The 27,496-nt window shown below is 46.8% G+C and overlaps 7 protein-coding genes across 11 annotated transcripts; 3 read left to right on the top strand and 4 right to left on the bottom strand.

Annotated features, from left to right (window-relative positions):
* Nucleotides 1-405: 405 nt before the first annotated feature.
* BDCG_09287 lies at nt 406-3,687 on the bottom strand. 3 transcript variants are annotated; one of them, XM_045425074.1, is made up of 8 exons: nt 2,579-3,687; nt 2,467-2,522; nt 2,359-2,384; nt 2,113-2,279; nt 1,773-2,050; nt 1,409-1,699; nt 1,248-1,337; nt 406-1,187 (listed from the first exon to the last, which is right to left on the bottom strand). In XM_045425074.1, the coding sequence occupies exons 1-8, from the start codon at nt 2,601-2,603 to the stop codon at nt 912-914; spliced, it is 1,209 nt and encodes a 402-aa protein (XP_045282885.1). In that variant the 5' UTR covers nt 2,604-3,687; the 3' UTR covers nt 406-911. The 3 variants fall into 3 exon arrangements, with proteins under 3 accessions (XP_045282885.1, XP_045282887.1, XP_045282886.1); XM_045425075.1 differs by having other exon boundaries at nt 446-1,337; nt 2,579-3,081; nt 3,137-3,365; XM_045425076.1 differs by having other exon boundaries at nt 411-1,699.
* A 3,459-nt stretch (nt 3,688-7,146) lies between these two features.
* Nucleotides 7,147-12,007, top strand: BDCG_09285. 3 transcript variants are annotated; one of them, XM_045425072.1, is made up of 6 exons: nt 7,147-7,825; nt 8,275-8,497; nt 8,570-8,626; nt 8,753-8,860; nt 8,937-9,155; nt 9,364-12,007. In XM_045425072.1, the coding sequence occupies exons 2-6, from the start codon at nt 8,416-8,418 to the stop codon at nt 10,215-10,217; spliced, it is 1,320 nt and encodes a 439-aa protein (XP_045282883.1). In that variant the 5' UTR covers nt 7,147-7,825; nt 8,275-8,415; the 3' UTR covers nt 10,218-12,007. The 3 variants fall into 3 exon arrangements, with proteins under 3 accessions (XP_045282883.1, XP_045273644.1, XP_045282884.1); XM_045425071.1 differs by having other exon boundaries at nt 7,896-8,497; nt 9,364-11,863; XM_045425073.1 differs by having other exon boundaries at nt 7,147-7,834; nt 9,364-11,863.
* On the bottom strand, nt 11,721-16,834 carry BDCG_09284 (phosphatase). The gene has a single exon (XM_045425070.1). It carries the CDS (start codon nt 16,022-16,024, stop codon nt 12,659-12,661), a length of 3,366 nt encoding a protein of 1,121 aa, XP_045273643.1. The 5' UTR covers nt 16,025-16,834; the 3' UTR covers nt 11,721-12,658.
* Nucleotides 15,112-20,267, top strand: BDCG_09283 (decapping enzyme Dcp1). Its single transcript, XM_045425069.1, has one exon. It carries the CDS (start codon nt 16,629-16,631, stop codon nt 17,676-17,678), a length of 1,050 nt encoding a protein of 349 aa, XP_045273642.1. The 5' UTR covers nt 15,112-16,628; the 3' UTR covers nt 17,679-20,267.
* BDCG_09282 (uncharacterized protein) lies at nt 17,475-19,950 on the bottom strand. The gene is made up of 4 exons (XM_045425068.1): nt 18,997-19,950; nt 18,606-18,787; nt 18,130-18,425; nt 17,475-17,978 (listed from the first exon to the last, which is right to left on the bottom strand). The coding sequence occupies exons 1-4, from the start codon at nt 19,774-19,776 to the stop codon at nt 17,884-17,886; spliced, it is 1,353 nt and encodes a 450-aa protein (XP_045273641.1). The 5' UTR covers nt 19,777-19,950; the 3' UTR covers nt 17,475-17,883.
* On the bottom strand, nt 20,055-25,605 carry BDCG_09281 (uncharacterized protein). The gene is made up of 9 exons (XM_045425067.1): nt 24,550-25,605; nt 24,294-24,390; nt 24,145-24,226; nt 24,012-24,061; nt 23,584-23,916; nt 22,695-23,498; nt 22,359-22,526; nt 21,794-22,239; nt 20,055-21,658 (listed from the first exon to the last, which is right to left on the bottom strand). Exons 1-9 carry the CDS (start codon nt 24,661-24,663, stop codon nt 20,768-20,770), a joined length of 2,985 nt encoding a protein of 994 aa, XP_045273640.1. The 5' UTR covers nt 24,664-25,605; the 3' UTR covers nt 20,055-20,767.
* BDCG_17953 (uncharacterized protein) lies at nt 25,206-25,512 on the top strand. The gene has a single exon (XM_045426993.1). The coding sequence runs from the start codon at nt 25,219-25,221 to the stop codon at nt 25,450-25,452; it is 234 nt and encodes a 77-aa protein (XP_045282882.1). The 5' UTR covers nt 25,206-25,218; the 3' UTR covers nt 25,453-25,512.
* Nucleotides 25,606-27,496: the final 1,891 nt, after the last annotated feature.

The raw sequence follows: 27,496 nt of genomic DNA, 5'->3' as shown, positions 1-27,496 counted from the left end.
CCCCACCAATTCAGGGATCTCTGCAGCTTCGGGGAAAGTAAGGAGCTGGCCTTAAGAATATGCCCTCTCCGGGAGCTCTCCTGAGAGAAGCTACTATTAGCAAAACCATCGGAACCACTATCTCATGTTATCCTGGCCAATGTTCCATTCAACAAATAGTATGTATGGATGCTCCCGCGTTGTTCACCTAGCAACGGTAGCGAAAATGAGTTCTATCCTCTAGGAGTGCAGTTGTATATTTAAACAGCAGTTGTCAATGATGAGGTGAGCTCACGGTGTCTAATAATACTGAATTATTATTTGCATGAACCAAGTCTGGTTCACACGGTTTTTTAATGTCGCAGCTGTGATAGAAAACAAATTACCCCTATCTTTCCAAGAAAGGAGCTGAAACTTTCTATAGGGCAGAATTTTAATTCACAGAAAATGCTTCCATGTGCTTATATTATGGCATGTCTTCTCTGATAAATTTTGAACTGATGTATTGCACATGCAGAGTACAAGTACAATTTGGTGCATGTTAACATGGCCGGAAAAGTCGAGGACAATATTAGATTTCAGATAAATGCTTAACCCTGAATATCCAAGAAGAAAAAATAAATATTCGCTTCCATGTAATCCGCTTGTCATATATAGTCGTTGTACATCACTCCAAAATTTGGGCGCTCTTGCATTATCCAACTTCGATCTTTGTTCTTTCTTTCTTTGGTCTTTTTTTTATTTTTTATTTTTTTATTTTTTATTTTTATTTTTTTTCTCGAAATCCAAATGGTGTCAGTTTTTAGCAAATATCTGGGCCAGTCGGGGTTCTCGGGCCTCCAGATTGATGTGATACTATTCATACCGATCGCAGCCTCCTTTACCGATCCGGAGGCCATAGAAGCACAGAGTTGCAATCTCTCTCCTCTGTGCTACGTCGGCGAATTCGCATCGGACTGTTTTTCCTTTCTCCTGAAAAACGATCCAAGCTTCAATATCTCCTTGAATTTGGAATCTTCCAATAATGGTTTTTTGATCTTGCTGGTTATCAAGTACGAGTAATCGTAAAGGACCCAAGCCAGTAAAACTGCCGCGGTCACTGGAAGCGATATTGCCCAGTAAACCCAAAATTTATCTGACATGGCAAAAATTTGTTTCCCCGTGTCTTCGTCAACGGAGAAATCGAAGAAGTTCATGCCAAATAGAGTCTGCGGTGTTCACACGTTAAACGGTTGAACATAATAAACATAGGTGCTAGTGAGACTTGCCGATATGAATGTTCCGGGGAGAAAAATCAAGCCTACGGCGGATATAATTTTCATTGCGGCCGTGTCTGTTTGCGAGACGAGGTTGAATGACTACAATGCGATAGATTGAGGTGAGCAATACATCATCGCCATCACAACGTTCCATAAAAGAGGGATCTCACAAGGCTAATTTCATTCTTTAGTCGATCGTATAGAGAAGCGGATCGTGCTTTAATCGCACGAAGTTCCCTAGAATGATAGTACAGGCGTCGCGTAACGTCGTTTGCTTTTAAATCTGGTATTGGGAAAGCGACAGTGCTCCCTTCATTTGAGATAAATAGGTCATGTTCGTGGAGGATGCTGTCCACTGTCTCTATCGCAACATCAAGAATTTCAACTGAGTGAATCACATGTCTTGCAATATCGTGAAGTCTTGGGAAATTGGGCCCGGTCGCCTGGGGCTCGTTTCGTTCCTGCGTAAAATTAGTTTTTTTAAGAAGGACGGAAGATGAAAATAGAAGATTAAAATAAAATGTCGGTGGTCACCTTCTCTGCATCGCGGACTAAATTCCGGAACTTCCAAAAAAAATTATCGTATAACAACCGAAGCTCGTCAACAAAAGAAGCGTGCCAGGTAAATGGGTCACTTGGGCCGACAGAAGATATACGACGGTTCAATCCGTCTCGCAGGCATTGGAGGAAGTCCGAACAAAAGATAAAAGTAGTTTGTTTAATCGGGTTCCATCTGATGAACATTGTCATTTGATACCAAACATATTTCTTGTCGCTGGAGGCTTCTTTGAGCTTGAAGCAAGACCATGTATCTACCAGTTGTTAGCTTATGAGTTCAGTGATGAGTTAGGAATTTCCTCGAGGCAGCACCTACCAAGGTTTACAAGCTCTCCGTAACCACCATGGGAATATATGGCATTGGAGCATCCGTTCAAATCTTCCGTGCAAGTGGCCCAAAACTGATGAGGGATTGGAAGTTTTGTGATAGCATTTGGGTTATTCGCTATCCATTTTTCGCAATCTTTCTTCATGCCGGCAAAGCTGCGAAATTGAGTCAGTAAGACACGAAGAGCAGGAGAGGTGGTTCATGAAAAAAAAAAAAAATTATTTCTATACTTACGCGATACGGACGGAATTAGAAGGTTGCTGTTTGCGGCGAAGTCAATATGAGTTGTGCAAATACAAGTTGGCCATGAACAATGAGTGCAATTGACTTTCAGCAGCTTACCTGGCGCAACTCCTCCTCCAGCGTCGACTGCTGCCGCCGTGATATAACATCGCCAACTGTTTCTTAGGTTAATCGCCTGCTACATACAGTGGATTTGAAACTGGCATCTTACTCTTTTCTGTGACGTCCACAAGCATTTTTTTTCTCGGGCGTTTCTCCAGTGAAATTCACCAAATACCCTAGGAATTTCACAGTGACTCCATCGAGTCAGGACCTTTCTTCCCCAGGGGCGGGTGAGCCTCGAGATATTTAAAGATCGGAGCTCGACTAAGCATCAGCCCCTACAGCCTTGCCACGAAGTCTTCCGTGGCGGCTAATCTTGCCCACGTATCAGCGGGATGAGCGCCCTTGGCTTGCAGGCAGCTAGCTATGCATGCCTATCACAGGCTCACAACGAGAGCCGCAGCCCAAAGATTAATCGTGATTGGACACAGAGAACCTTGCTTGGCCAAAGATGCCCCTGTGTACATGTGTACATACAGTACACCCATCAGACATGAGAGCAGTGATACCGGTTGACTCTCTCTAAGCGCCACGGTTGTAAAGAAGTGCCATTCATGACAGCATTTCCGCCCCAAGAGTCTCCGCTATCTTTATCTTGTGGTTTGTGTGGTGCTAGGTCCTATGAGCCCCAGCCGTCGAGGAACAAAATGCAGGACGGGAAACATACGGAGTACTTGGCGCTAAATAAATAAGCCTTTCCGCCCCGTCCTTTTATGTCAACAAATGAAATGGACAGCAGCGAGAAGGACGACCATGGTGAGCTGGAGCTATCGCACCAGGGCGGTGCGAGACATCCCATGTTTCAGGAGTCTTCGTCAAAAGTTTTATGGAACCTCAGCCTGGGTTGATAAATGCCGTGAGAAACGTCTCACTATCCATGTTGTCTCTATCAATACTTATATTGTGCATCCCGCAGCCATAATAGATATCAAACGCACATACGGCTTTAACAATGATGAGATGCTCACGCGAGTGAGGCATCGCTGGGCACTGCCATACGTATAGCTGAATCCATTAGTCTCACGATACAGCCGGCAACGAGCTTGTGTTTGAAAAATAATCTATATTTATTCAGAATACGTTTTGGTTATGGTATGGATGAAACCTGAAACCGGTTGCTAATTGCAGTGACTTCGATGCATCCAATCAAAGGATATCTTTCACCTCGATTTTTAGTGGTAGAGGCTGTTTCGTTCATATCGAAGATGATGTGAACTGATTGAACGAACAGGTTGGCAACGACAAAAAAAAAAAAAAAAAAAAAAAAAAACATCAGAGCACTTAGGGCTTCCAGAATCGAAGAAATTTTCAACGCAGTACCGTACCAGAAGCAAAATCAGCCATGGCAGTCTTTCAAGATCATCAAACTGTCTGGTTAATAACATAAGCTACATATCATTTCTTCTGAAGACAAACGGAAGCCATGTAACTGAGAAAATAGACAATAATAATAATGTATATCAGCGGAGCCCTCAGCAGCATCGACGGCTCGAGGTCTAGGTCTGGGGATAAGTGTTTTGTGACTAATGCAAAACTCCGCTTCTTGTTTGATGTCCAAAGATGCAGTGCCTGGAGATTGACAAATAATATATTTGATTCATGTGTACGCTCGGTTGGTGCTGGCTGCTTTTAGTAGATTCCATCCGGCTTGAATACCACCTCTGGGCATCTAATCCATAAGAGGAAGCTCCTCTAACCCTGCAGGTTTCCCATCCCATCCAATGTGACTTTTAAAAAGGGCTGAGGAAGCCAAGCACCGCCTGGGCAGCTTTAGCGGGATGGACGGTGGATGGACGGCGGCTAAGAGGTTGTCGCAAAGCTTGATATAAATAGATTTTGAAATGTTGATGGCTGAATATGAGGCTCCCTCATGACCTCTGAGAGAGCAATGGCTCTGATGTCACCCGCTTGATGGAATCTCGGCAAAATGAAACATCCTTATATACGGCAGGGTGATAATATCGGAGAGAAAACCTTGCTAACCGTACTCAAGGCAGTTCCAATCTGTGAAGTTCATAGATTGGAACATTTCTTCCCCCATTGTGATTGATGAGCACCTCTCTCTAGCCTCTCTGCTCGCGCTGGGGATAACTAATAGTATAGGCTAACTTTGCGCTGGTGAAGTGCAATCTAAAAAGACTGGCTATTTGAGCAGAGCCAGAATCAATCATGATAAGAATAGAACAGAGGAGACCAAAGCTCCATAGTACGCATATTGCTGACCTGATGATGGCTGGCCGGCGTCCTGGACATAAAAGAGAGAAGAAATCTCCTGTGCCAACTTTTCCTTATACACCAGATTCAGTATAAACAGCCTATAAAACTTGTCTCGGTGTTCTCAAAGCGATTTCTCGGAATTTTTCTTTTATCTCTCTGTGGAGAAGTCGCACTTGATATGCGCCTCAATTCACCCCCTTTCTCGCCTGCACCCTCGGATCCCCTACTCAATAAGCACTCTGTGTTTTCCAACCGCCAAACTGTTGACTGTGTCCTTGGCCCTCATAAAGCACAGCTGCTGCTGTTCCAATCGAACATCAACAGCTCGAAAAACGAGGTTGCACAAGTATCGTAGGGCACTTGAACGGCTCTTTTATGTGTTATTTTTTACCTACCTCTTCCTTCTCCATTGATGCTTTTTAGAAAGGGCCTACCTTCGTTCGAAAACTGAGTACTAAACTCCGTCCCTGTCCAGAACTGAAGCAATAAGATGAAGGAAAGTGGGATGCCTGTTTATTCAGAAGGGATTCGAAACTACGACGCACTGGTTCTGGTATATTGTCTGTGTGCCTCTCCCAGAACAGGAGTAAGACTATACACGCATACATCAAGGGCTTGGAGAAAGAGCTCGTGGAGACCGGAAAAGATAATTCATATGTCTAAAAATGCCCGTGCGGATTTTGTGCTCCTGCATGAACAAGGGAGAAGGAATGGGCCATCACGGCACATTGCACGGAGGGGGAGGAGAAATTGGGCCGCATACGGTTGTCAATTATGATGATTGGCATGATGATATGATGATGTTAAGAGGAACAGGTGGTAAGGGGCTTATGTCTTGTTTTCCTTTTCTTTCTCGAGGGTTTTCAGAAATATTTTCTGGGTTGATGATATTTAAAAGCTTGATTGTAGCAGTCTGATAGTGTCTTTTCTCGTTTGTTCTCTACTGTTTCCCTTTTTTCTTTTCTTTCTCCTTTTCTTTCTTTTTTTTTCCTATAGAAGATAGAAGGGAATAGCTTTCATCAATTGTCTTGGCCCTCACCTGTCATCGGTAAAATCGTATGGATAGAAGGATTTGCATAGATGTTGCTTATATATATGCTCATCTTATTTCACCATAGTCTTGCAGAGAAATGTCAATGCAAGATAGATACATGTACATAAACTTGCGGGCTTTATCACCAGTATATTCTCTCATATCTCATCAGACAAGGACATTATTCAGGCATATCTACTCGTAACGGTTAGAAAATATAAATAAACCCATTGACTTTCTTAATAACTAACTAACAAGGGAAGTAGGTAATAACATGACTGGAATTCAGGCAGCGCTATTCCCCGCAGTATATGTATGTACATGTACATACATTACAATCCTCCCACTAGATGAATAATTCTCTATTTTTTGGGGGCAAACGTGTAGAGAGAAAGAGGGGTGGGGATTTAGAAAGGTGGATTTTCATTCCTGTAGATGAGTAAAAAGGGGACTGGGGGGGGATGAAGGACAAGTGTTACGCCTACCAACAACTAGATTTGTATTTAGCCTGCACCAACTCCGCTTTTATTAACTTACTCTTCTTCTTGATCTTGGTCTTCTCCAAATGGGCGCTGGAGGTGTACAGTACATCCATGTATGTACAGGCTGCTGATTTGACCTGCACTATTTTGGGGGTGAAAGAGATAATTAGCTATGGTTCGTGGGGGGCAGAGGATGGCTTATTTCCATTTTCTAATGTGGGGTATTGTTTATGAATGTTCTCTTATTCCTTCTATTGCGATGAGGAAGATACATTGATGAAATCTAGAAGGGAGGAGAGATAGATACTCACTCGCTCAGGTTTATTTATATCATAGCTTTCATACAGACCACGGACGGAGGTGCAGGTAGGGTAGGGTAGCGAGGCGATTATTATTATCAAGGCCACAAATTCGATAGGCCAACGGATGGGCGGAAGCGTCCGCCTAATCAATGGCTTTTGGGGTTGCAGATGGCTTTCGGCTCATGCGGGGGATATCTTTCTAGGAAGCTCCGCAATGTGCATGGAGGGGCAGAGAGCGAGTGGGTGGGAAAGGCAGCTTTGATGGTTTCATGGTTTTTGCTTGCTGTATCGAACACGGCAGAAGATGGAGGAGGCCAAAAGGAGGATGAACTATGAACTAGGACATGTAATGTACATATCAGCTTCATAGATAAATAAAATATCATTTGATTTCAACTGCGGTGAGTGACAAGTGCTAATTAACTATTAGAAGAATGAATTATTAATAACAGAAGCAACCTTGAGAGCAATCGAACGAAACCGTACGAGCTGTAATAATGAACCAAACCTACGTATGTATGTAACGCGCGCGTATCAGACTGTACGTAGAATTTCAGAGCAACCACCTTTGTCTCCGGAGAGGCAAGATTCTCATCTCCTGAGCAGGTTGGCTTTTTACTTTTTATGAGATGAGTCATGAACTTCTAGAGGAAGCGGATCATGTTCGACCATCCCAATTTTTATTTTTATTTTTTTTTTTAAAAAAAAAAACCAAAAACATTTGCTATTTTCGTGATATTTTTTCGTGTAGTGGTAGTGGTAAGTGGTAATTAATAATAATGGCGGTACAGAGTTAACTACCTACAGTACGTAACTACAGTACAAGGCGACACTGGCCCAACCCGACCAGCGCCGCCGCTAACGAGCGATTACCGCACCCGCCTTTCCGTTTTCTGCCAGGCGCTGCCTTTTTTTCGTCGTCGCCTCGCAGTCAAGCCAGGTCTCACCCTTCATCCCTCAATCCCTCATCCCTTCATCCATCCTCACTCAACATCCTTTACATCCTTCACATCCTCGCATCCTCTCTCTCTCGCTCCCACTCTCCTTTTCCCTTCTCTCTCTCTTTTCCATCATCATCCCCCTCCGACTTACTCAACCGCCCTCGAGGAATCGCCCTTCTCTTGGCTTCTCCTTCTTGCTCTCTCTTCTCACGCTCTCTCCATTTCTCCCCTCCCTTGTTCGTCTCAGGGGTTTCAGTTTATTTCTTGCCTGTTCCGCTGTTGGCTCCACTCCTCTCCCCATCGACTCGTGTGGGTGGTTGAAGTGAAGTAGTTATATGTAAAGGGTACAACTATTCGACATCACAGTGTCGCACTCCTTTTGTATGTACTGTGAGTTTATGACCTGTAGAGCCCATTTTCTTCTCACCGTTGAGTGTATATTGAACCTCAGGGATACGAGTTGTCACCTGCCTTCACTCCATCACCCATCAACCAGTACCACCAAATATATCCAGTGAAAACTGGCTTGCCCCATATTTTTCTCTTCCATGCAAAGTGTCAATCCGCTAAGCTACTCCAAATGAAGCGAAATTTTTCAGTTGGGATATATGGAGAGATGACAAACTCCATGCAATAATAACCTGTTAAATTTGCTCCCATTCACCTAAAACCCACAGCATCTCCTTCAGTTCACCTATTGCTCCGCTGCTTCAATCTCAAATCCTCGATTTATATGTTCTCCATCTCATAACTCCTCCTTCTATGTGGCGTGTTGCCTCTTGATATTACCTGTTTTAAATGCTTACCAGCCGTGTGCTCTTGTATTTTAGGTCTGAGAAAGTCGTGACGATCCCCTCTCCCGAGCGAACATACATTCCTTTTTTCTCGACCGGTCCTGCATTACTGCCCGTCCTATAAGCTTGCTCAAGTCGTTGGCCCTTGCATATTGGAGACATTCCGGGTCGATAATCATGGCATATTACGAACCCCAAGGCTGGCAGGCTCCCATGCGCCAAGCATCCTGGGAGCAACCGGCTCCCCCTTCGCGATCAGGTTTGTCAGCATCGCCACGCTGGCTTTGAGGATGGAAGATCATCTTCTAACACTATTATCTCATGGCTATAGGCACCAGCTCTACCTCCCAGCGCGATGATGCAGCTGCGTTTTCATCACAGTTTGATGGTATGGATGGAATTTCTTTAAAATTGCCTTTTTTTTAATGGTTGGCGCTGGAACACCATTACATAAGCTTTTTGGGAAACCTTAACTATATTTTTCTTTGGAACCACGTACTGATAAGACAAAAAGAGGTTGATCGCGCCATTGATAACCTGGTGAAAAGCGGGAAATTGTTCAATGCTATTCCTCGACGGGAGTCTGTACCTCTGATGATGAACCGCCCCTACCCAGACTATGGTATGTTTTATTCACCCGCCTTGGAGAAGAAAAACCCCTCCCTTTTGGTTCTCGTATCCTAAAATATGTCTTAAAGATGCTCGCATGATGAATGTAATGCCCCAGCGCCATAGCTCCATTGGCGACTACGAATCACTCCGGCCCCACTCTGCATCCAACGTGCAAGGTTTCTATGCTGCCCAACGTTACCAAGGTCGTCCAAACGAAGTAGAGCAGATGATGCAGGCAAAGCGACGTATGGCAGCACAGCGAGAGGGAGAACTCCGCAAATACCACCATCAGCAGCAGATCCATCGTACGTGACGAGCGTTGCTATTCGTTTTCTTTCTTTGATATCTCTTGTCTTCTTTTGGTCATTCTGATTCCCTTTTTCTTTCTCGGACCAATATGTGTTATCATTACTATTTTGCATTGTATACGATTCCCTGTTACTTCTTTCTGCCAAAATCTATGTTCATGTGGTTTTGTACTTGTATCTTAACATGGGTTTTCATTGGAAAAAGGCCTTTCCTCCGAAATGTCTGGAAACAAATCCGATCGTTCCATGAGCCCCGCTGCGATGAGCGAAGAAAGTCGACGCGAATGGATTGCACGCCAGCGCCGTTCTTTGTATGGCAATGCTAGTCCCGATTTCTACCCCAGTGGTGGCATGGCTGAGGAGCATCAGGGCTCTCGTCAGGAAAATCAATCATCTGGCAATCCTGCTGCCACTGCCGCAGGGGTAAGAGGCCCTTCCCCTAGAGGTGTAGATCCCTTTGGCCTTGGTCAAACCCAGGTGCAGGGTAGCTCCGAAAGTGTTCCCCAGTCCACGTCGGGAGCCAACACTAGGCCATCTCCTGTCGTTCCCCAGTCCAGCTCACCAGCCAACAGCAATGCCTCCCCCAGCTCTGGACCCACCTCGTACGGTATCTTTGACACCAACCCTGGCCAGCAGCAGCAACAACCGCATACCTCCTCCCCTGGAAGCGGCAACGCGGATTCCGCCTCTCGTCAGCTCGGCTCGAAACAAAATGTTACATCTGTTGGACCCATTGGGTCTCGCCCTGCCCCCCAGCAATCCACCAGCAACCAGGCGAGTAACCCAGCTTTGAATAAGCGCTCAACAACTCCACTTCCTTCTCCCTTGGGTTACGGTTTTTCTCCAGACGAGGCCGCGAACACCAATACAAACACGGGCGGGAACGGGAACGAACGGTCTACTTCCTCTGCATCCAACCCTTCCAGCTCAACCACTGCCCCAGCCTCTGGCTCTGGAGCGAACGAATCCTCCGGCCATGTCGGCCTGAGTTGGGGTAATGGAAGCGGCATGTGGCGATCCAAGAACTCATTGGGTGTCCAGGCTTCCGTCTGGGGCTAAGTCAGAGGGAAAATTGAAGGACTAAACATTTAATTGAGGGGAAAAAAGCGGCAAAAACACAACAGCGTTTCACGACTTAAATTTGTTTTCTTCGTTTGCGGACACGGGGGCGTTTCAACTTGATTCTCTCTACTTCTCTTTGCTTTTGCTTTTGGGGTGATGCGGCGCGCGATATTCAGGAATGACACCGGGGATCGTTGCAACGCTTATTTTCAGGAGGTTTTGCGACGGCGTTGGGGAGAGGCACGGAACGAACTCGCTTTTTCCCCTTTCGCCCTCATTTCTTTTTGTACAAGAAATTGCATTTGGAGATGGGATCTTTTTGCGTTTTATCATCGGGGGGTTGGAGGCGGGGACGAAAAAAATGGAGGGAAAATATGGATGGTAATACCTTGTGATTTTTTTTATTATGTTTCCCACTTGTCCCTCGTTTTTTTCCATTTTTTCGGTTATTTTTTGTTTTATTTTTTAACTTTTTGCTTGTCTTTAATTTGCTGAGTTACCTTCTTTTATTTCATGTGTTTGGCTTGGCTTGGGAAGGAAGTTATTTATGGGGGAACGTTTCCCTTTTTCCAAGTTAGGATGCGTGTGCGTGTGCATGTGTGGGTGCTTTGCGATTTGTTTTGATTCATCCTCGTCTTCTATTGATTTGCTCGACTTTCTTGGACGGATGGGAAGGATAGGGACGGAGCATTTATTATTTATTATTTTATTATTTATTTCTTATTTATTCCCAACTATATTGTTTTTGGATTTTCTTCTTTCTCTGTTGGAATTCTGGATTGGAATCACTCTTTATTCTTATTTCCCCGTTATCTCTTCTATTTATTGTCGCATGCATCTTTCCTTTTTTTCACTTTTTGCTTCGGCATGAACTTCGTCGTGACTTTGGTCCCCAGGCATTGGGTATTTCGTGTTGGGCTTGGTTTAGGATGTATCTTCGGGACTTTCACTAGGTTGTATTCTGGTATATTCTGTAATTTCTAAAGTTTTTTTCAGCTTTTCATATTTTCCTTTTTTTTCGTCCTCTTCTCCCCTTCCAATTATAATAGCGTGTCTTCATTCCGTGTTTGTTCACGGGGAATATTTACGTCGAGCAACTTTGAGCGATCATCAGCGAAATTGCATAGGACCGACCATTTCCTTCTTCTTCTTTTCCCCCCTTCTCTTGTCCCTTGATTTGAGTTTTGGGCCTTCCCAATCAATCAATCAATCAATCCCCTTGGAACTGCCTCGCATGCCTTATAATGACTTTTTACCTTACAATCAGTTTAATGGACAGTCAAACGCGCCATAAGAGACACCTGGTTCCAATTGATATCGAGCAAGTAGTCAAGCTAGCTAGTTAGCTATTCAGAATCTTTTCCCCGGCCGGCGGAATTTCTCTATCTTCCCCATTTCTCTATTTCTATTTCTCCCAGAACCTACCTACCTCTTCTCTCTTGTATACTGTGGATCCTCTACGTTATGGATGCCACGCAACCGAATGATGCACGGGGCTATTGGGGGTGGACGGAATGCAAGATAGACATGGCTTCATTTGAAATTTGCATGAATATGTTATGTGTATGTATAGAAAATGCGTTATCAACGGCTTTGACAAGATTATCCTCCATCGTACGAATATGAACATTAACAAACGCAAAGCAAGTCCATGTTGTGCCGAAGATATAATGTGAAAGAAGGGAATAAATCCCGCATCTGTAGCTGACAATATTCCTCAATGATTTTCCTCGATATACCTCGTCGTGTGCATGCAGACAGTACTACCTTTTAATTTTAACATATTAGCATATCAAGATCAGATCAAGGCCTAAGAAAGGCTGATATATTGAGCTCTCATCTGTAGGCTATGAGGGTGTTACATAGAACCCCTCCCTCCAACTTATTTTATCTAAAAGAGACAGACACCCTTTTAGGTAGGCTCTGTGTTTTTCACTATAAGAAGGCAAGTTCTATCCGTAGCTTTTGCGCCGTGCGCGAGTTCTCTTGTGTCGTTGGTATCACATAGCAAGGTTGAGCGCAGGAAATATAAGGTTGGTGGATAGAGTTTGGAAACTAAACTGAAATAGGGAAGGTGTCCGGAATCCTTGAGGTGAATTCAGCTAAGCTGTTTTGGGACCTGGAACTGAGAGTTTATTTCATGGAAGTTGGGTAGGTATACATGTATATATTGCTGTGGGGAACATGAAACGTCAAACGTAGTTTCGTATATTGCTCTATGCAGCTCAGAACGTCTCGGGACGCATAATATATATATCTAGGGCAATCACTCCAAACACATAACTAGCGACTCTAAACGAGAGCCGGAAAATATGAAGCAACAAAACAAGGATATACAAATGAAAACTGTTAATAAACACGGCGGATATATAGCTTGAAAGCATTCCCATCCGGCAAAAGCAAAGAAGAAGAGGCGGAGAAAATGGCGCCAGGGAGAATCACTCCAAAAACGGCTCCAACACCCGCCTCCGTCTCTCCTCGCACAGTCGCCTCTCTTTATCCTTCTCCGGCCGCGGAATATCACTCGAAAATATTGTTTCTGCAAATATTTTCGTAAACACCTTCTTGACTGCTTGGCGCCTTGCGGACGCGGTCGTTGGCTTCGCTCCCACCGTGGCAGCAGCAGCAGCAGGAGCACCCGTGGTGTCAGTGTGGGTTCCGGCGGATGATGAGTAGTTGAGTGGATTCCCTCGGCGGATACTAAACGTTCTAGACAGAGGGTTAATTGAAAGTGGTGGGGATGCGGTCGCAGAACTTGAGGTGGCTGAAGAAGGAGGTACTGGCGTTGATGATGGGGAGCCGGGTAGGGAAGCTGTAGATATCGATGGGGTTTCCAGGGGTGTTGTCGGGGATGTCGGAGTTGTTTGAGCGGCTGGAGTTGAAAGAGGGGCAATTTCATTGGTGATACGATTTAGCATGAAAGTAAGGAAAGTGAAAGAGACGCTATGAGCGGGGGAGGAGGACAGAGCTTCGAGGATTCTTGATTGGGATTGTTCGGTGGATGGTGGGGATTTGGACTTTTCGTTGCTTATTACTATTTGTTCTAGTTCGTGCCAAAGTGGGGCGGTGATCATGCCGCCGCGGATAGATTTGAGGAATGATAGGAGCGTTTCTGCAAGGAGTTCAACTCTATTTTGGGATCGGAGCTCGGGGGGGAATATGGATGTAAGGGGTGAATTGGTATCCAGGGCATCTCGGACGCGGGAAAGAAGGTGATATCGTTCGTGATTATTTGTGAAGCCCCATGTTTGCTCTTCGAACGGCCACCCTCCTTTCTCGGTATCCCAGGGCGGCGGATTATTTTCGAAATTATTATCTCCAACCTGGCCCCATTCTGCGACAGCCCGTTCTGTAAGGTCAGCTATCGCCTCTGTCAATCTGAAGAGCTCGCGAGGCGCTGACACGCGGGTACCCTGTTTGTCATGATTTTCGCTTGAGCGTAGTGGTTGAGCCTTGATATCAAGCTGGCGGGCTCCATCTTCTGGCATCCGTGTAAGCTCATCTAGAGAAAAACCAAAACACGTCGGAATCCAAGTAGCGTGTACCGGAATGAAGTAATCCCTCCCGTTAGTGACCTGTAAAATTAAAACATCCTCGATTTGCGCCTCCCCGTTATTTAACTCCCGAACATAATTGATATCGTATATACATAGAATCAGCTGTACATTTATCGTATCACCAGGTTGTAATGTGTACTCCGGGCGACTTTTGGGATGTTGGGCATCGGCATCGGGATTCCCGTCTACCCGAAGATGAAGCCAGGAAGGAGTTGCAACACTTTCTCCTCCATTATCTGATGGGCTATAGTAGAAACCGAACGTCGCCGGGGCTCCGCTTGTGTTGGCAATCGTCACGTTGCGCGACACAGGAACATCGTATCGTACCTGACCAAAGTTGACAGCGTTCGGATCGTTAGCGAGGGAGGATGTCTGGTAGTCCTCTCTGCTGTCCTCTGGTTGATTCTCCACAACAATTGTCACTCCAGGTCGGTTCTCGTTTTCTGCTTTGTCCAACTCGCGGACAACTTCCTGATGTACTTTGGCCTTCAACCCCGGATCGACGGCATCAAAACTAAGGACAAATTCCGCATCCAACGGCTTGTGGTCGGACGACACGATCTCTTGATGTGATGTATAATAGGTCATTTGAATCGTGTCTATGTGCTCCAACTGACTACTATGAGGAGCGCTGCTGGGCTCCACTGTATCTTCATTCTCGTCATAATCATTGGCACCATCTAAATCCGGATCGTAGTCAAAAAGAACGTTATCATCTTCCTCCCCTTGTCCTAAGCCAAGGGCCTTCATTTCCTCATCTCTTTTCTTTGCTTCCTCGGCCTCCTTAACCTTCCGCTTGTATTCTAAAAAATCATGCCGTGACCGAAACAGGATTCGATCGCACCAGCTAGGTCCACGTTGTTTTTCACTTGAGTCAAATGTGCCGGTGGTTCCGATATCGTATTTGTAGGTTGGCAAAAAGGAAATGTCTCCCTCTCTCCAACCGTCCTGAAATGCTTTCCCCGTCTGTTGCTGCCTGTGAAGCTGATCATGAGGGAGTAGAGAAGCGAGGGTAGTTTCAAGGGACATTGGATCAAGAAGCGGTTCGATGATAGAATTGTCCTCCAATGTTATAAGCGGCTCGGTAAATCCGGAATTTGATATTGTATTTATTGGCAGTTGGTCAGAAGAAGCAAAACTATTCCCATTGCTATTCTGTGTTGACGGGGAAAGCGGCACATTTTCATTAGGAATGCGAGGAGAGCTCGTCCCACGGAACTTATTTCCGGTATGTAAATGTAATAGCCGACGTACGTCGTCACCAGGAATATCGTCCAGGCGATAATTAAGGTCGCCAAACCAAAAAGCAAAGTCCTCGTAGCCGATCGTGTTACCGTCGTCGCCCAAGATATCCTCCTCGTCTAGAGGATCGAATTTGGTGCGGTTGATAATCTGCGCAACATCCCAGTTCCTCCTGTCCAAACTGCCCTTATCTGCACCGGCCGCTAAATGGCAATTGACAAAGACGAGTCGAGTTGTTCCTCCTACGACTATTCGCGTAGCTACTCCGCCCTTATTCCCCATGTACCCCATCAACCCAGTGCCTACACCCACGGAACTGATAGAAGATATCGTTGGCGCCACTGATGGAGATGCGAATATTAGTAGAAGTAGGCCAACCAATTGCTGCGACGCTACCATTTTATAGCCCGGGGGCAGCGCATTCCGAACGGCTTCCTTCCATCGATTGGACGGCGCCGGATCGACATATGGCTTCAGCGACTCCGACGGAGATGAAACGTCCACAATTTCCTGTAGTCCCAGCACATAAATATCGATATCGTCGGCGCCCGCAGCCCCAGGCCCAGCCGAGACAGGTTCGCCAGCAGCCAACTGTACAGATCCACAACCTGCCAATTCCTGATCGACCCAGGATCCCGCCTTGCCAGAGCGCCGAAGGCCATTCTTGGTATTCCCCGATCTAGCATGTATATCGTTTGTCCTGTCGCCAAAGGGCTTCGACGGTAAATTCGGTGACCGTCCAGCTCTTTTGGCGAACCAATAGGCCACGTCGTCCTCTGTACCTGGTAAGGCGGCAACATTCCACGTCCCGATTTTCACGCGGAGTTTCCGCGGGCGGATATATTCAGACCTCCTAGCTTTAAGGGCTCGAGAGATAGACTGGAGACCGGAGGATAGGGAGCTATCCCCGTCGTCGTTGTCGAGGGTGTCAGGGAAAGCGCCTGGCACATCTGCGGGGCCAGGGGCGGGGGCGGTGGCGGGTTCGTGGGCGTCGCTCGGGGCCATGGTTTGCGGGGTGGTAACTAAGCGATTGAGGATGAGTAGATACGTAAAAGAGCCCAACCACGTTTATCTGCTCCTCATGGCGACAAAGCTAAATACGTTGATACATTGAGCGCTTCCACCGCGATGCGTTCATGACAGATGTTCACAAACCCTTGTGCTAACCGGTCAGCTGGGCGGTTCTTAGGCTGGTGTGGCAAGCTGAAAGCCAAATAAGCTTCGCTCATGTGTTTAGAAGAGGGGCTGAGGGTGTGAAGATAACGGAGAAGCGGAAGAACGAGCTCAAAGCACATCAATTGGAGTCACATTTCGTTGTATTATATGCATTAATCAGGGGTTGATATAATACCTCAACTGTTTAAGTCCAAGTCCAGATGTTGGTGGACATATTTAGTTGTCGTTGACGTCGTCGGCCGAGCCGTTTGTTCCAAGCCACAGCCGATTTAAATAAGTTCCTCCTCACGTTACTTTTCTTTGTTTATCCTCATCAGCCTCAATCTCTCAATGTCAACAACCTTCACCACTGCCGCCTTCCCTTTAACTAATTCACCCAACTGGAACATAACTACAATACACAGTACAGTAGCATAATAGAGCAGCCGCAGCCATGCCTCTCAGACGGGGTCAAGACCGGAGCAGTAACATGCCCAGCAACAATCATCAACAACCCTCCTATCGATCCTCCCACAACCGCAATCCCTCAAACCTGGCCCAGCCTTCTGACTACGAATCAGATATTCAAAATAACTACATCTCAGACACCCGGATTGCCGCCAACGGCTCCTCCTCCATGGCCACCGACCCTTCGCAGCTAAAACCCCCAACGCGCACGAACGAAGAGCTCAACCTCGCCGTACTCCAGCGCCACAATCCAGACATCCGCTCCATCCTCTCCCTCGCCCCCTACGCTGTCGTCTACAATTTCAGCGCTACGACGCAGCTGTGGGAGAAGAGCGGCATCGAAGGCACCATGTTTGTCTGCCAGCTGACCCAGGGCGAGCTGGGCGAGGAGCGCTATAGTGTGCTGGTCCTGAACCGGCGCGGCATGCAGAATTTCGAAGCCATGCTTGCGGACGGCGAGGATGTGGAGATTACGGAGGAATATGTCATTTTGAAAGTTGCGTCGACGGGCACGGAGCCTAGCGCGACCACGATCAAGTCGGCGGATGGTCGTCAGTCGGTTATTTATGGGCTGTGGATCTTCTCGGAGCCCCCTCCTAGCTCCACGGCGGAGACTAGGACGTTGAATGCGCAGATTATTAAAGAGTGTGCAGTGCATGGTGGGGAGAGTAGGAAATTTGCGCAGGAGAGGGCTGCTGCGGAGGCAAACCTGGGTGATGCGCAGGTTCATGGAGATCAGGAGTTGTATCAGGGTGGTGTGCCCATGGATCGGCAGATTTCGCTGAAAGAGTTGTTTGGACAGCAGAGGCAGCAGGATGATGAGTGGAGCGTGAAGGTTCACAGTCCCGCGTTACGAAACGTCGATTCAGAAACGCAGCAGCAGCAGCAACATCATCAACATCAACATCACGGGCAGCAGGGAAGCGGGTATTGGCCAGTTCCGCCCGCTGCTCCACCGCAGTTACCAACAACCACCGCAGGAAGTGATGTACTTGGTGCGCTTTTCAGAAAGGCTTATCAAGCTCCCGCACAGTGACCTAGAGGCTACTTGAATGTAGTTTCTATATACGACTTAGGCCTTAATTGGACGGGAGGACTTTTGGCAAATAGCTAGATAGTCTGTTCCTACGGCTTTTTGTGACACCTATTGATTATGTCTTCGGCATCCCCATGCGCCGTCTCTCTGCCAGACAAAAACAAGGGATCTATTGAGAGTATGGGTCTATGTATTGCCTATCTGCCTACGCGGTTGTAGTGAACCGCTGGCCGTTCTGTCGCCCTTGGATAATATCCCTCACCCACGCGGCGGTCTTTTTTGCCATGATATCGCTATGCCCTATATATGAGAAACAGGGGAGGAGTTAGTCAGAACTAGAACTTCATCCCCTCTCCAGTGATCATTTGCCACCTCGCAAGCTCATAACTTTCTTAGAAACAGCAGGAGAATGAGAAATATGAAAGGATAAAGAAAGAAAATGAGTGCTCACGAATGCAAAACCCATGCACCACTCCATCCTCGCACACTTGCATCCTGGGACCATTACTACCCGTGCCCTTTTCCATACCACCCCTAGCTCGAATAATATCGTCTCTCGTCTGATCAGCTACCCAATGATCTTGCTGTGCAAAATATAGCACCAGATTCAGTGGTACCTTTGCTGGCACTGAAGCTGTGGTTGATATTGGCGTTGATGAACGTGCGGGTGATGACGAAACTATGCCCCAAATCTCGTCACTCCATGTGTCGGATGTTATCTCGCGCATTTCGTCTGCGGCCATGTGTCTGTATATGCCGTGGTTGATGTTTAGTTAGTGGAGGTTATTTTTTAACCCCATGTGCGCAATTGGGAAAAGAAACGGGGAGTTCGAAGGAATAAGGGGCAAGAGATAGAAAGAAAGAGAAAACAGCCAATACGAAAGAGAACACATTTTAAAAGAGAGAAAAATCGCATCTATTACTCACATCGCTTGCTCAACACCCCGTCTACTCCTTAAAAACTCCACTGTTGTGTCAATTGCGTTTCCTGGGGGCGAACCCATAACCATCCCCACCACGCTGCGTAACCAAGATCCCGGCAGTATAAATACGAGGAGCTTGACTAGCAGGCTTGTGAGTAAGGCTAGGTAAGGAATGTAGAGAAGTCGCTGCGAATTTGGATGTTTGTTAGTAAAGTAGTCTGTATGCCAACATGGTAGGATAAAAGGTATTTTGTAGGGATGGACGGATAGATGAGGGGGTATGTATATGCCATAAGCGTAGAAGACATTTAAACATGAGATAGGGGGAAAAGTATACACAAAATCGAAATAAAGAGGCAGTGATTAAAAAAAAGTAAAACCCAAAATAAACGAACAGTCAACTTCCTCCCAGACGAACTCTTCGCAATATCAACCACAGTCGGAAACAGCAGGATTCCGCCGATAATGTCCATCGCACCATCATTTCCATTTCCACATTCCCCCTTGCCGGCTGATGATGATGTCTTCGTCTGTCTCTTACTATTCCTCTCCCGCTGTCGTCTTATGAGCTCCATAGCGACATACGCACCAACCGAATGGCCGATTAAAATCACATTAGCACCTCCGCGCTGCCGTCGTTCTACTCCTCCTCCTCCTTCTTCTTCTTCTTCTTGAGCAACGCCGTTGCCGTCCGTCTCCTGTCTCCAATCCATCCTCGCACGCCATGCATCCACGAAATCGTTCAGGTTGCGCTCCACATGCTCAATCTGTTCTGAGAGGTTGTATAGCTTCGTATTCGTTGCTGCTGCTGCTCTTGGGTGCGCTTGCGCTTCTGTCCCTCCATTAACGTTACTCACACCTCGGTCATTTTCAATAATCTCAAAACCGCCCATGCTTTTTCCATGGATGATGCATTGGGGGATGTTGCGGTTGCTGTTGCTGTTGCTCCAGCTCCCGCTATCAGGAGCACCACAACCATCAACATCGGTACCAGGAGAGAGTTCTGAACTTAGAAGGGAAAGGTATGCATGATAGTAGGATATAAGCCCTGGGTTTCCGGTGATGAAGTATATTAGTACGGGCTCTGGGTCATCTGTCGTTGTGGAGCTTGTGCTGGTGGTGGTCGTTGTTGTTAGGAAGCTGTTTGCCGTGATATGTGGTGTGGTTAGGGTCATTTCTTGGGGGAGTTTTTTCCTCTTTTTTCCTTCAGTGGATCGGGATTGACGGCGTGCCAGGGGGTTTTAGGTATAGAAAAGCCTATGCATGCAGATTAGGTGTACAGTGCTCTTTGTAGAAGCTTATTGAGGTATATCTTCATGCGGAGAATTTTGTTTACCTAGCGACCAAATAAGTTACAACATACTATTTCCCTACAAACACACCTTCTTGAAATACCTGCGGCACTTCCTAGCCTCATGCTAATTAATATGTCAATCATTGATAGATGAATCTTCCGAATTTACACATTTACTACACTCAACTCAGATGAAAAAAATATCGAGATCACGCAGTATCTAGTTGTCAAAGCAAACAACATTTTTAAAAATGATCTCAAGTATTTCGTTTGTGTATCTAGGAATATGGCTGTGTTGATCTTTCTCTCTCCTCTTTCTCACCCCTGTATCAAATCAATTCATACACCTTATGGCTCTTCTTTCCTATAATTTTAAACCTTCAGAGAAAACAAAAAAGGAAGGAAAAGGAAATTCATGGTGAGAATGCGTAGGATAGATACATCATATACGGACACGGATCGGGAAGTATGTGTGAAAAGGGCATAAGGAGCCAGGTCAGAAGAAAAGTAAAGTAGAACTCCACATATGACACAGACAATTGGCCTCACCTTTCACCCTTTCACATTCACTTATAGAGAATACACACGCAGAGAGAGAAAAAGCATAGAGGCAAAAGAAAAGTGAATTGAACAAATCAAAAGTCAGGAACGACCAAACACCCATCCACCAACCAGACCAAAGCCAAAAGCCCAAGGCAAAAGCCCCCAAGTTCAAATAAAACTCAGCAAGCAACAGCAATCAGGAAGGAATAGCACGACGCCCCTGGCAGTTCAATTCCATGTAAACGCAACATGACGCAACGCAACACAATGCAACGCAACGCAACGCAACGCAACACAACGCAAAAGGTAGCATGGGGCAAATCGGCTTTCTATGTGGCGCCGACACCAACGCTCCTCCTGGCTTCGCGGCCTCCGCTATCCCCACTAGCCCCACCACCACCACCACCACCGCCGCCATCATCATCATCATCAACATCACTCGCATCGCTAGCTACAACGCCACTGCCGCCATCCGTCTTCTCAGGGGTATCTTCCTCTCCTTCAGCGATGAGTGTGGTGGACGTGGCTGCGGCGGGACTACCCACTGTCTGGCTCGTTCCAGACTCCACTCCCACTCCCACACTCGTTCCCGCACCCGCAGGCACATTCTTGCCCCCCCGCGCAGCTCCAGCCTTAAATGATGACAGGTTCAAACTAATCGAAATCTTCTTCGCACCAGTGCCACCAGGGCCCGTCCCCGTCTCATCGGCACCACCACGCTCACGTTCATCATTCTTCCCCATCCCGGAAAAACTCTTCTTCTTCCTCAACGAACCAATACCGATTCCAACGCTTCCGGATGATGAGCCGATGCTGCTCAGGCTTGAGCTACGCCGCTTCGTGCCAGAGGATAACTTGACGAGTTCGTCGTCATCGTCATCTTCTTCGCGCCGGCGTTTCTCGGTGTAGCGGTGTGCGGGGAGGCGGGGGCTGGAGGTGGTGGTGGGGTGGTCAGGAGATGATGTCGAGGCTGTTTCGGGCTGTGTTTGTGTTTGCTGTTGCGGCTGCGGTTGAGGTTGCGCTTGGTCGATGGGGATAACCACTGAGTCTGACGACTGTGGTTGTCCTTGGACATTTATATCCATGGCGTCCTCGTCATCATCATCCGGATAATCGACCAGAGGTTTGAGGACGGGTGACGCAGAACCATTAACCGCAATAGCCGTCGACGCATTCGCGTTCGCATTCGTCGCCGTCGTATCCATCTGCTGCTGCTTGTCCTGTTGGTAATCGACAATAAGTACCGATGTCCCATCACGATAACAATGCGCCTGATTGAACTTGACGCTCTTGTCACGTTCTTCCCCTTCTTGCCCCCGTTCATCATGTTCAAATTCACGAGATGAGAAGCATACCTCATCTTCCTCGTCATCTGACGTATCGAAGTACTCCTCCTCCGCCGCATCCATTCCCCTCACTCCGTGCCACCGCTGGCCACCGTTGATGATCATTCGTGGGGTCCCCGACTCGTCCTGGCTGAACAACGTCGCGTCCGCCTCTGCCGCCGCCCCGTATCCTTGCAATTGATCGTAGCGAAATATTAGATGCTGGAACGTGTCAACATACGTGATGTTCTTGAGAATATCTCTATATTTCTCGACGACGTGGATGATTATGGTTTTGATGTTTTCGCGCTTCACGAATTCGAAGAGATCCAGACAGGCGGAGTTCAGCAGGTTGTCGCGCGGCATGGTTTCGTAGACGATGTTTAGGATTAGTTCGAAGATGTTGTTGTGGGTCATCTGCGCAACGTAGAAGGTATCTTGTAAACTTATCAAAGTGCGAAAGAATTTCAAAGAAGCTAATTCGGACAAACACAATGTCAGTAAGACGTTCATTGAATCCAACCTGACTCCCAGAAAGGATCTTCTCCCGACCGAGAGCGCAACAGGGTAAGGATGAAATGTATAGATAGCTTACTTAGTTTCAAATGTTTCTGCGGTACTGTCAACAATTGCGCAACCCTAGGCGTAAGTGATTCACCATGCATAAATCCTCGACACCGTAAATAATGCTGCCGAACAAAAAATGTGAGAATATCAACAAGATGCGAATATAACGAGACTTCTTGGAACGTAAGGTCATTAACTACAATCAGATGAAAGTTCCAACAGTTAGCATATATCTCCACAATCATTGGCGTAGTATGAAAAAATATTGTTGCGCTCTCTTCAGCTCTCTTTTTTTTTTTTTTTTTTTTTTTTTTTTTTTTTTTTCTTGAAAGAAAAGAAAAGAAAAAGAAAAAGAAAAACTTACGTGATTCCCTAGACTCCAACTTCTTTAACGGCAAAAAGAGCCTTTTCGCAGATTCATCAAAATGATTCTGCACGAAGGTGTCGGGAGCAGGGTTCTGCGCGCGCAGTTTAGTTAGGAAATCTGCGCCAGCCCTACTCAGCGGATCCTGGATAGGCACCTGTGGATCCAACAGGACTTTGATCGCATCAGCCAACTGGTTCTTAACACCCAGGTCCGTCTCAGCATGGAGCAAGTCTATGAGCGTATCCGTCAATGGCACTCTATTCTCATTGACAGCCTTCAGCATGTATCCGCGCATCATGAGCGGGTCGTGGTCTAGTAAGGCAACTAGGATGTCGATACCAGTCGTCCGCAGGGCGGGGTTTGGGTGTTTTACCGCAAATGCGATGACGGAGAAGAGACCATGGCCGATGAAGTTTGCGAGGAGGTTGGCGCGGGCGGGAGCTTGGAGATTTTTCGCAATGGCTGCACATTGATGGAGGAACTGCACCGCGTCTTCCTTCCGCTTGTTGTCTATGTTTTTCGGGTTGAATACGGCGAAAAGCTCGTTGAGGAAAGGGGTGTTGTTTTGGAGGTGCTGGACGATGTCGACTTGGTTGAAGAATATTAGGGAATTCAGCACGGAAAAGGTGGGATCGTCGAGGATCCGTGCGAGGACCACATCTTTTAGATACTGTAGCCGCCAGGTGTGTCTGATTTTGCGCAGAATTAGAGGGTCCTTAATTGGGACAACTTCCTTGTATCGACTGCGATCGTTAAGGTATTGGCGATGGTTTGCTTTGTGGGCGGGGAAATCGGGGTCATCTAGAGAGTTAGGTGGACAATGAGTCGTTGTCGTTGCGCCAAAAACATGATCAAGGTTAAGGGAATATAATGGACAGTGACATACATTCAAGCGCACCCACTACACCACTGATAACATGATCGCTCACGACGAGCTCTATTAGGGTATTATCGTTAAGCAAGATGATGGACTTCATAATATTACATAGTCGATGTAGATCCGGGAGGCTTTCTAGGTCCTCAGCATCGCTGACCAGCGGTAGAAGCTTGAGGAGATATTCTTCGCGGACTAAAAATTTGGTGAGCGAAATTCGTCCAGGGCCGATGCTGGCATGTCGTATTCGTTGCTCAATTTCAGCAAGGTTTCCGAGCTCCGGCGGAGGCAGTGTTACGGGATTCGTAAAGCTAGCATCGAGAGCATCATCGGAGAGGGAATCATCTAACGGAAAAGTTAATATATTTCCTCCTCGAAGCCTAGGAGGTCGACTAGGGAATCGCGCGCGCGCGGGGCAAAGTATGCTTCAATAAACTTACCCGGGCCCGTGAAAGCTAGCATTTGCTGTTGTACATTGCTTACGAATTCCCTTTAAAAACGTAGTTACAGTTAGCAGCCGTACCAACCGATTGAATCGCGCGGAAGAGAAGGGGGGACGGATTTATGACGAACCAGATAACAGCACATCCCTCAGCTTCCTGGAAGCTCAACGCCATGTCCGTGCCACCAGGCTCAGTCCACACGATTAACGTTTCTGTCCTCAAAGAGTATCAGCGCGTGTTCCAACATGTGCGATCAAGCGTAGGAAAGCTCTGGCAGACCTTGCTGTTTCTGATATCCATCATCTCTACGAATCCTGGATTCTAGAAGCATCCGACCGGGCTCGTCCTCCGATTCAACGTAGATTCTCGGTTCATCCTAAAACAAGCAGTGAAAGTTCATCATTAGTCAAGACAAATCTTTCGCCTGTATTCCCGCACGTAGCTCCGATGGCCGCATGGTAGTATCAACGTTTTAATGCGATGACAAACGAGAAAAGTACAGATGAGCCAGGCAGGTGGGTGAGGGGGCGCTTACATCGATGACCTGTGCAGAACACAGGCCCGTTCCTCTATCAAACCAGTCATTATCTCTCAATTCATAGACCTTGACCCGCTTTCGATCGTTTGGCGCTGGTGCCACCACTGCCATTATCCGAGAGAAGAGAGGCGTCTCGTCACTCCGGCGCCAACTCTAGTCGAGCGTACCGGCGTGGTGAGAGCCGCAGCCAGGCACAAGCAATCTCGCAAATAAAATGTGAGAGTAAAACGAGAAGAGGCCAAGACCAAGGGCAGAACAAGAGCGTAAATGGAGACAAGAGAGATACACGGAAAAGCTCTCCCTCTCGGACGTTTCGCGATCTACAAAGGAACGTTAATACTAGGATGGAGCCAGCGAGGGTTACGAATGATGTGATGTGTCGTGGCGGAAAACGATGAAGCGGGTTTGGTTATTTAGTGCGATCTAGGCACAGGGAGTGTTGTGCAGCTTTGGTGGGCGCGCCTCGGCAGGGCCAGGTATGGTTTGCGGGCTTGCGGTGTGTGGGCGCAGAGGAAAAAAATTGCTGAGAGACGCGACCGGGGTACTCTGTAGTTGAGCTGGAGTCAAGCGAACGACGGGGAAACCCAGGAAGAAGAAATGGGTGACCAGCGAGCCTATGATGGGATGGGATCGCAAGAAGAAAGCTGAAGATGCTGGAACGCCGAAATGATGGCAGGTGGGTCGGGCCACAGAGCAGTAGTGGTCAACGGATGGTCGGTAAATCCTGATGGACGTGGGAGGAGGAGGCGGACGCGGGATGGGATGGGTGCTAGGGTTGGTTGTGGTGGAGACAGACACAGAGAAAGTCTCGGTCAACGGCCAACGCAACAACGGGTCCGCTGGATCGAGGACAACGGTGTCAGGATAGTAGAGGATGAAGAGAGTATTGCTCAGAAGTGAAAGAATGACATGCGACGGGAGACAGACGAGAGCTGTCGGAGGAGGATGGATGTGGTGGAAGTTGTCCAGGATGCACAGCACAGTATAAGTTGCTTGTCCCAGCCTGAATTGGGAATTGGAGCCGCGTGGATGCTTTGGGTTAGGCTGGAACTGGAACCAACCCAACCAAGCCTCAAAATCTCGCAGTACATCGACAATTCTTATTAGCCACAGCAGCAGCCAGGACATGACGTACATTGACTAGGACACAGCTCATAAATAGAGCCATAAAGGATTGATGTTGCACTTATTCATTTAGCTGCTAAACAATCTATTTCCCCCGCTGTTTGTTTATCTTCGGAATGTCCATCTATGTTGTGCATTCCCCAGCTTGGGAAGGACTTGATTTGGCCGATCTCGAATATCCAATCCAACCCCACAAATTATCCAACTCTGTCGATATATATATATAAACCCTCTGTGCTAATGGCTGTCGTTTCCCGTCCTAACAAGCTCCCTTGTCAATCAAAGTTGACTAGAAGTCGATCATTCCTCATGGCCCCGTATTCTTCGATACGGACATTAAGATGCCATGGCCCATATTAACTAACTACACAAGAAGCTACATCTGTACATGCCACAAAGATGGCCGTCTATCCTACTACCAAGGCCTATGCTTCTCAGGAACATTCTGAAGAACGCTAGCAACGTGCCGCCGCACCACTCTAGGGTGGTCATGGGGCTACATGTATATCAAGAAAAACTGTACGAGATATCGCACGCTATCTCTCTCTCTCTCTATCTGCCGTGCGACTGGCGAATTTACTAACTCAGTTCAGCTCTTCAAGCCTGAACGATTTTCTGAATGATTGGATTGACAGCCTTATATCCAGGAGATTGACCGAAACCTGCTCTAGACAGCTATATAATCACCCTTACACCCGGATACCAATCCAAATCCAAGACATGTTGAAGCGAACCTTCCATACAAAATAAGGGAACATGCCACTTTCGGGACGTCCCGAGATCCCCCTGGGGGCAGAAAATCTGACTGGGCCACTTTTATTATGTTTTCTTTTGTTACTACAAAAACCTCGATCTCCTGAGTAAAGCCTCAAGCTAATCTCTAGGCGAATCTAGGTATTTATTCTTTTTGTTCCTGACGCAAGAGGAAAAAGGCTCCCAACCGCCGTTGGAGTTGGGGGCTAACAAATAGATGTCAACCTCAAGTGACAAGACGGGGGGGAACGGGGAGCTAAAAGGGTGATCGGGCGCTAGATGGTCCATATGTATAATATCATAACTTCATAAGGAGGAGGAGGAAGTGTAGAAATAATAGAGAATTAGAAAGGGAGAAGGAGATGACAGGGTTGTGTGGAGTGCATGCATGCACACATGTATGTGTGCCTCTCCTGTCCAACTGTCAAATCATCATCACTTTTCCCCATCTTACACAACTGTATAGATATTTACAAAAAGAAGTTCATGGGTAGGGGGGTAAATGGTAGTGGAGAAGGGTTCATAGTTGAGAATATACTCTTTTTGTTAGTGAGCAAAGAAACTAAGCAAAGAAACTTTGTGATTGATTAATGATGATCAATTTAATGTTTCATTCTTTTCCTTTTAAACCTCGTCATCTTCTTTGTTACTTCTATCTGCTTTGTTGCTTGACCAGCATCTAACAAAGGAGTGTAGGTGACTTAGGGTTGCAAAGTTAAACCTCTCTGTGGATATATTCGCGCCCCATCCCCCCATCAATTTGCTAGCAACAAGTATTAGGCTCAGTAGGCTGGCGGGGAAAATGAATGAAAAGAATAGCAGAAGAAAGAGGAAAAAAATAGAGAAAGAAAGAAGAGAGAAAGAAAACGTGGCATGGCTTGCATTGCTCTGATATATTTCTTAGGAACTGCAAAAAAGAACCGCTACGGTGGGAATTATTACCCCACTAGCACTAGCACAGTAGATAGAACCCGTTTATCCCAGATTCCCAGCAAATTGAACATCCCCATTGTCCGGCAGTGTCAGATTCGAAAAGGACAAGGCGTTCGGAACAAGAACAGTTCGT

Source organism: Blastomyces dermatitidis (assembly GCF_000003525.1).
Source record: "Blastomyces dermatitidis ER-3 genomic scaffold supercont1.14, whole genome shotgun sequence".
NCBI lineage: Eukaryota > Fungi > Ascomycota > Eurotiomycetes > Onygenales > Ajellomycetaceae > Blastomyces > Blastomyces dermatitidis.
The sequence above is the reverse complement of the archived record's forward strand: the minus strand, read 5'-3'. Positions and strand labels throughout refer to the sequence as shown.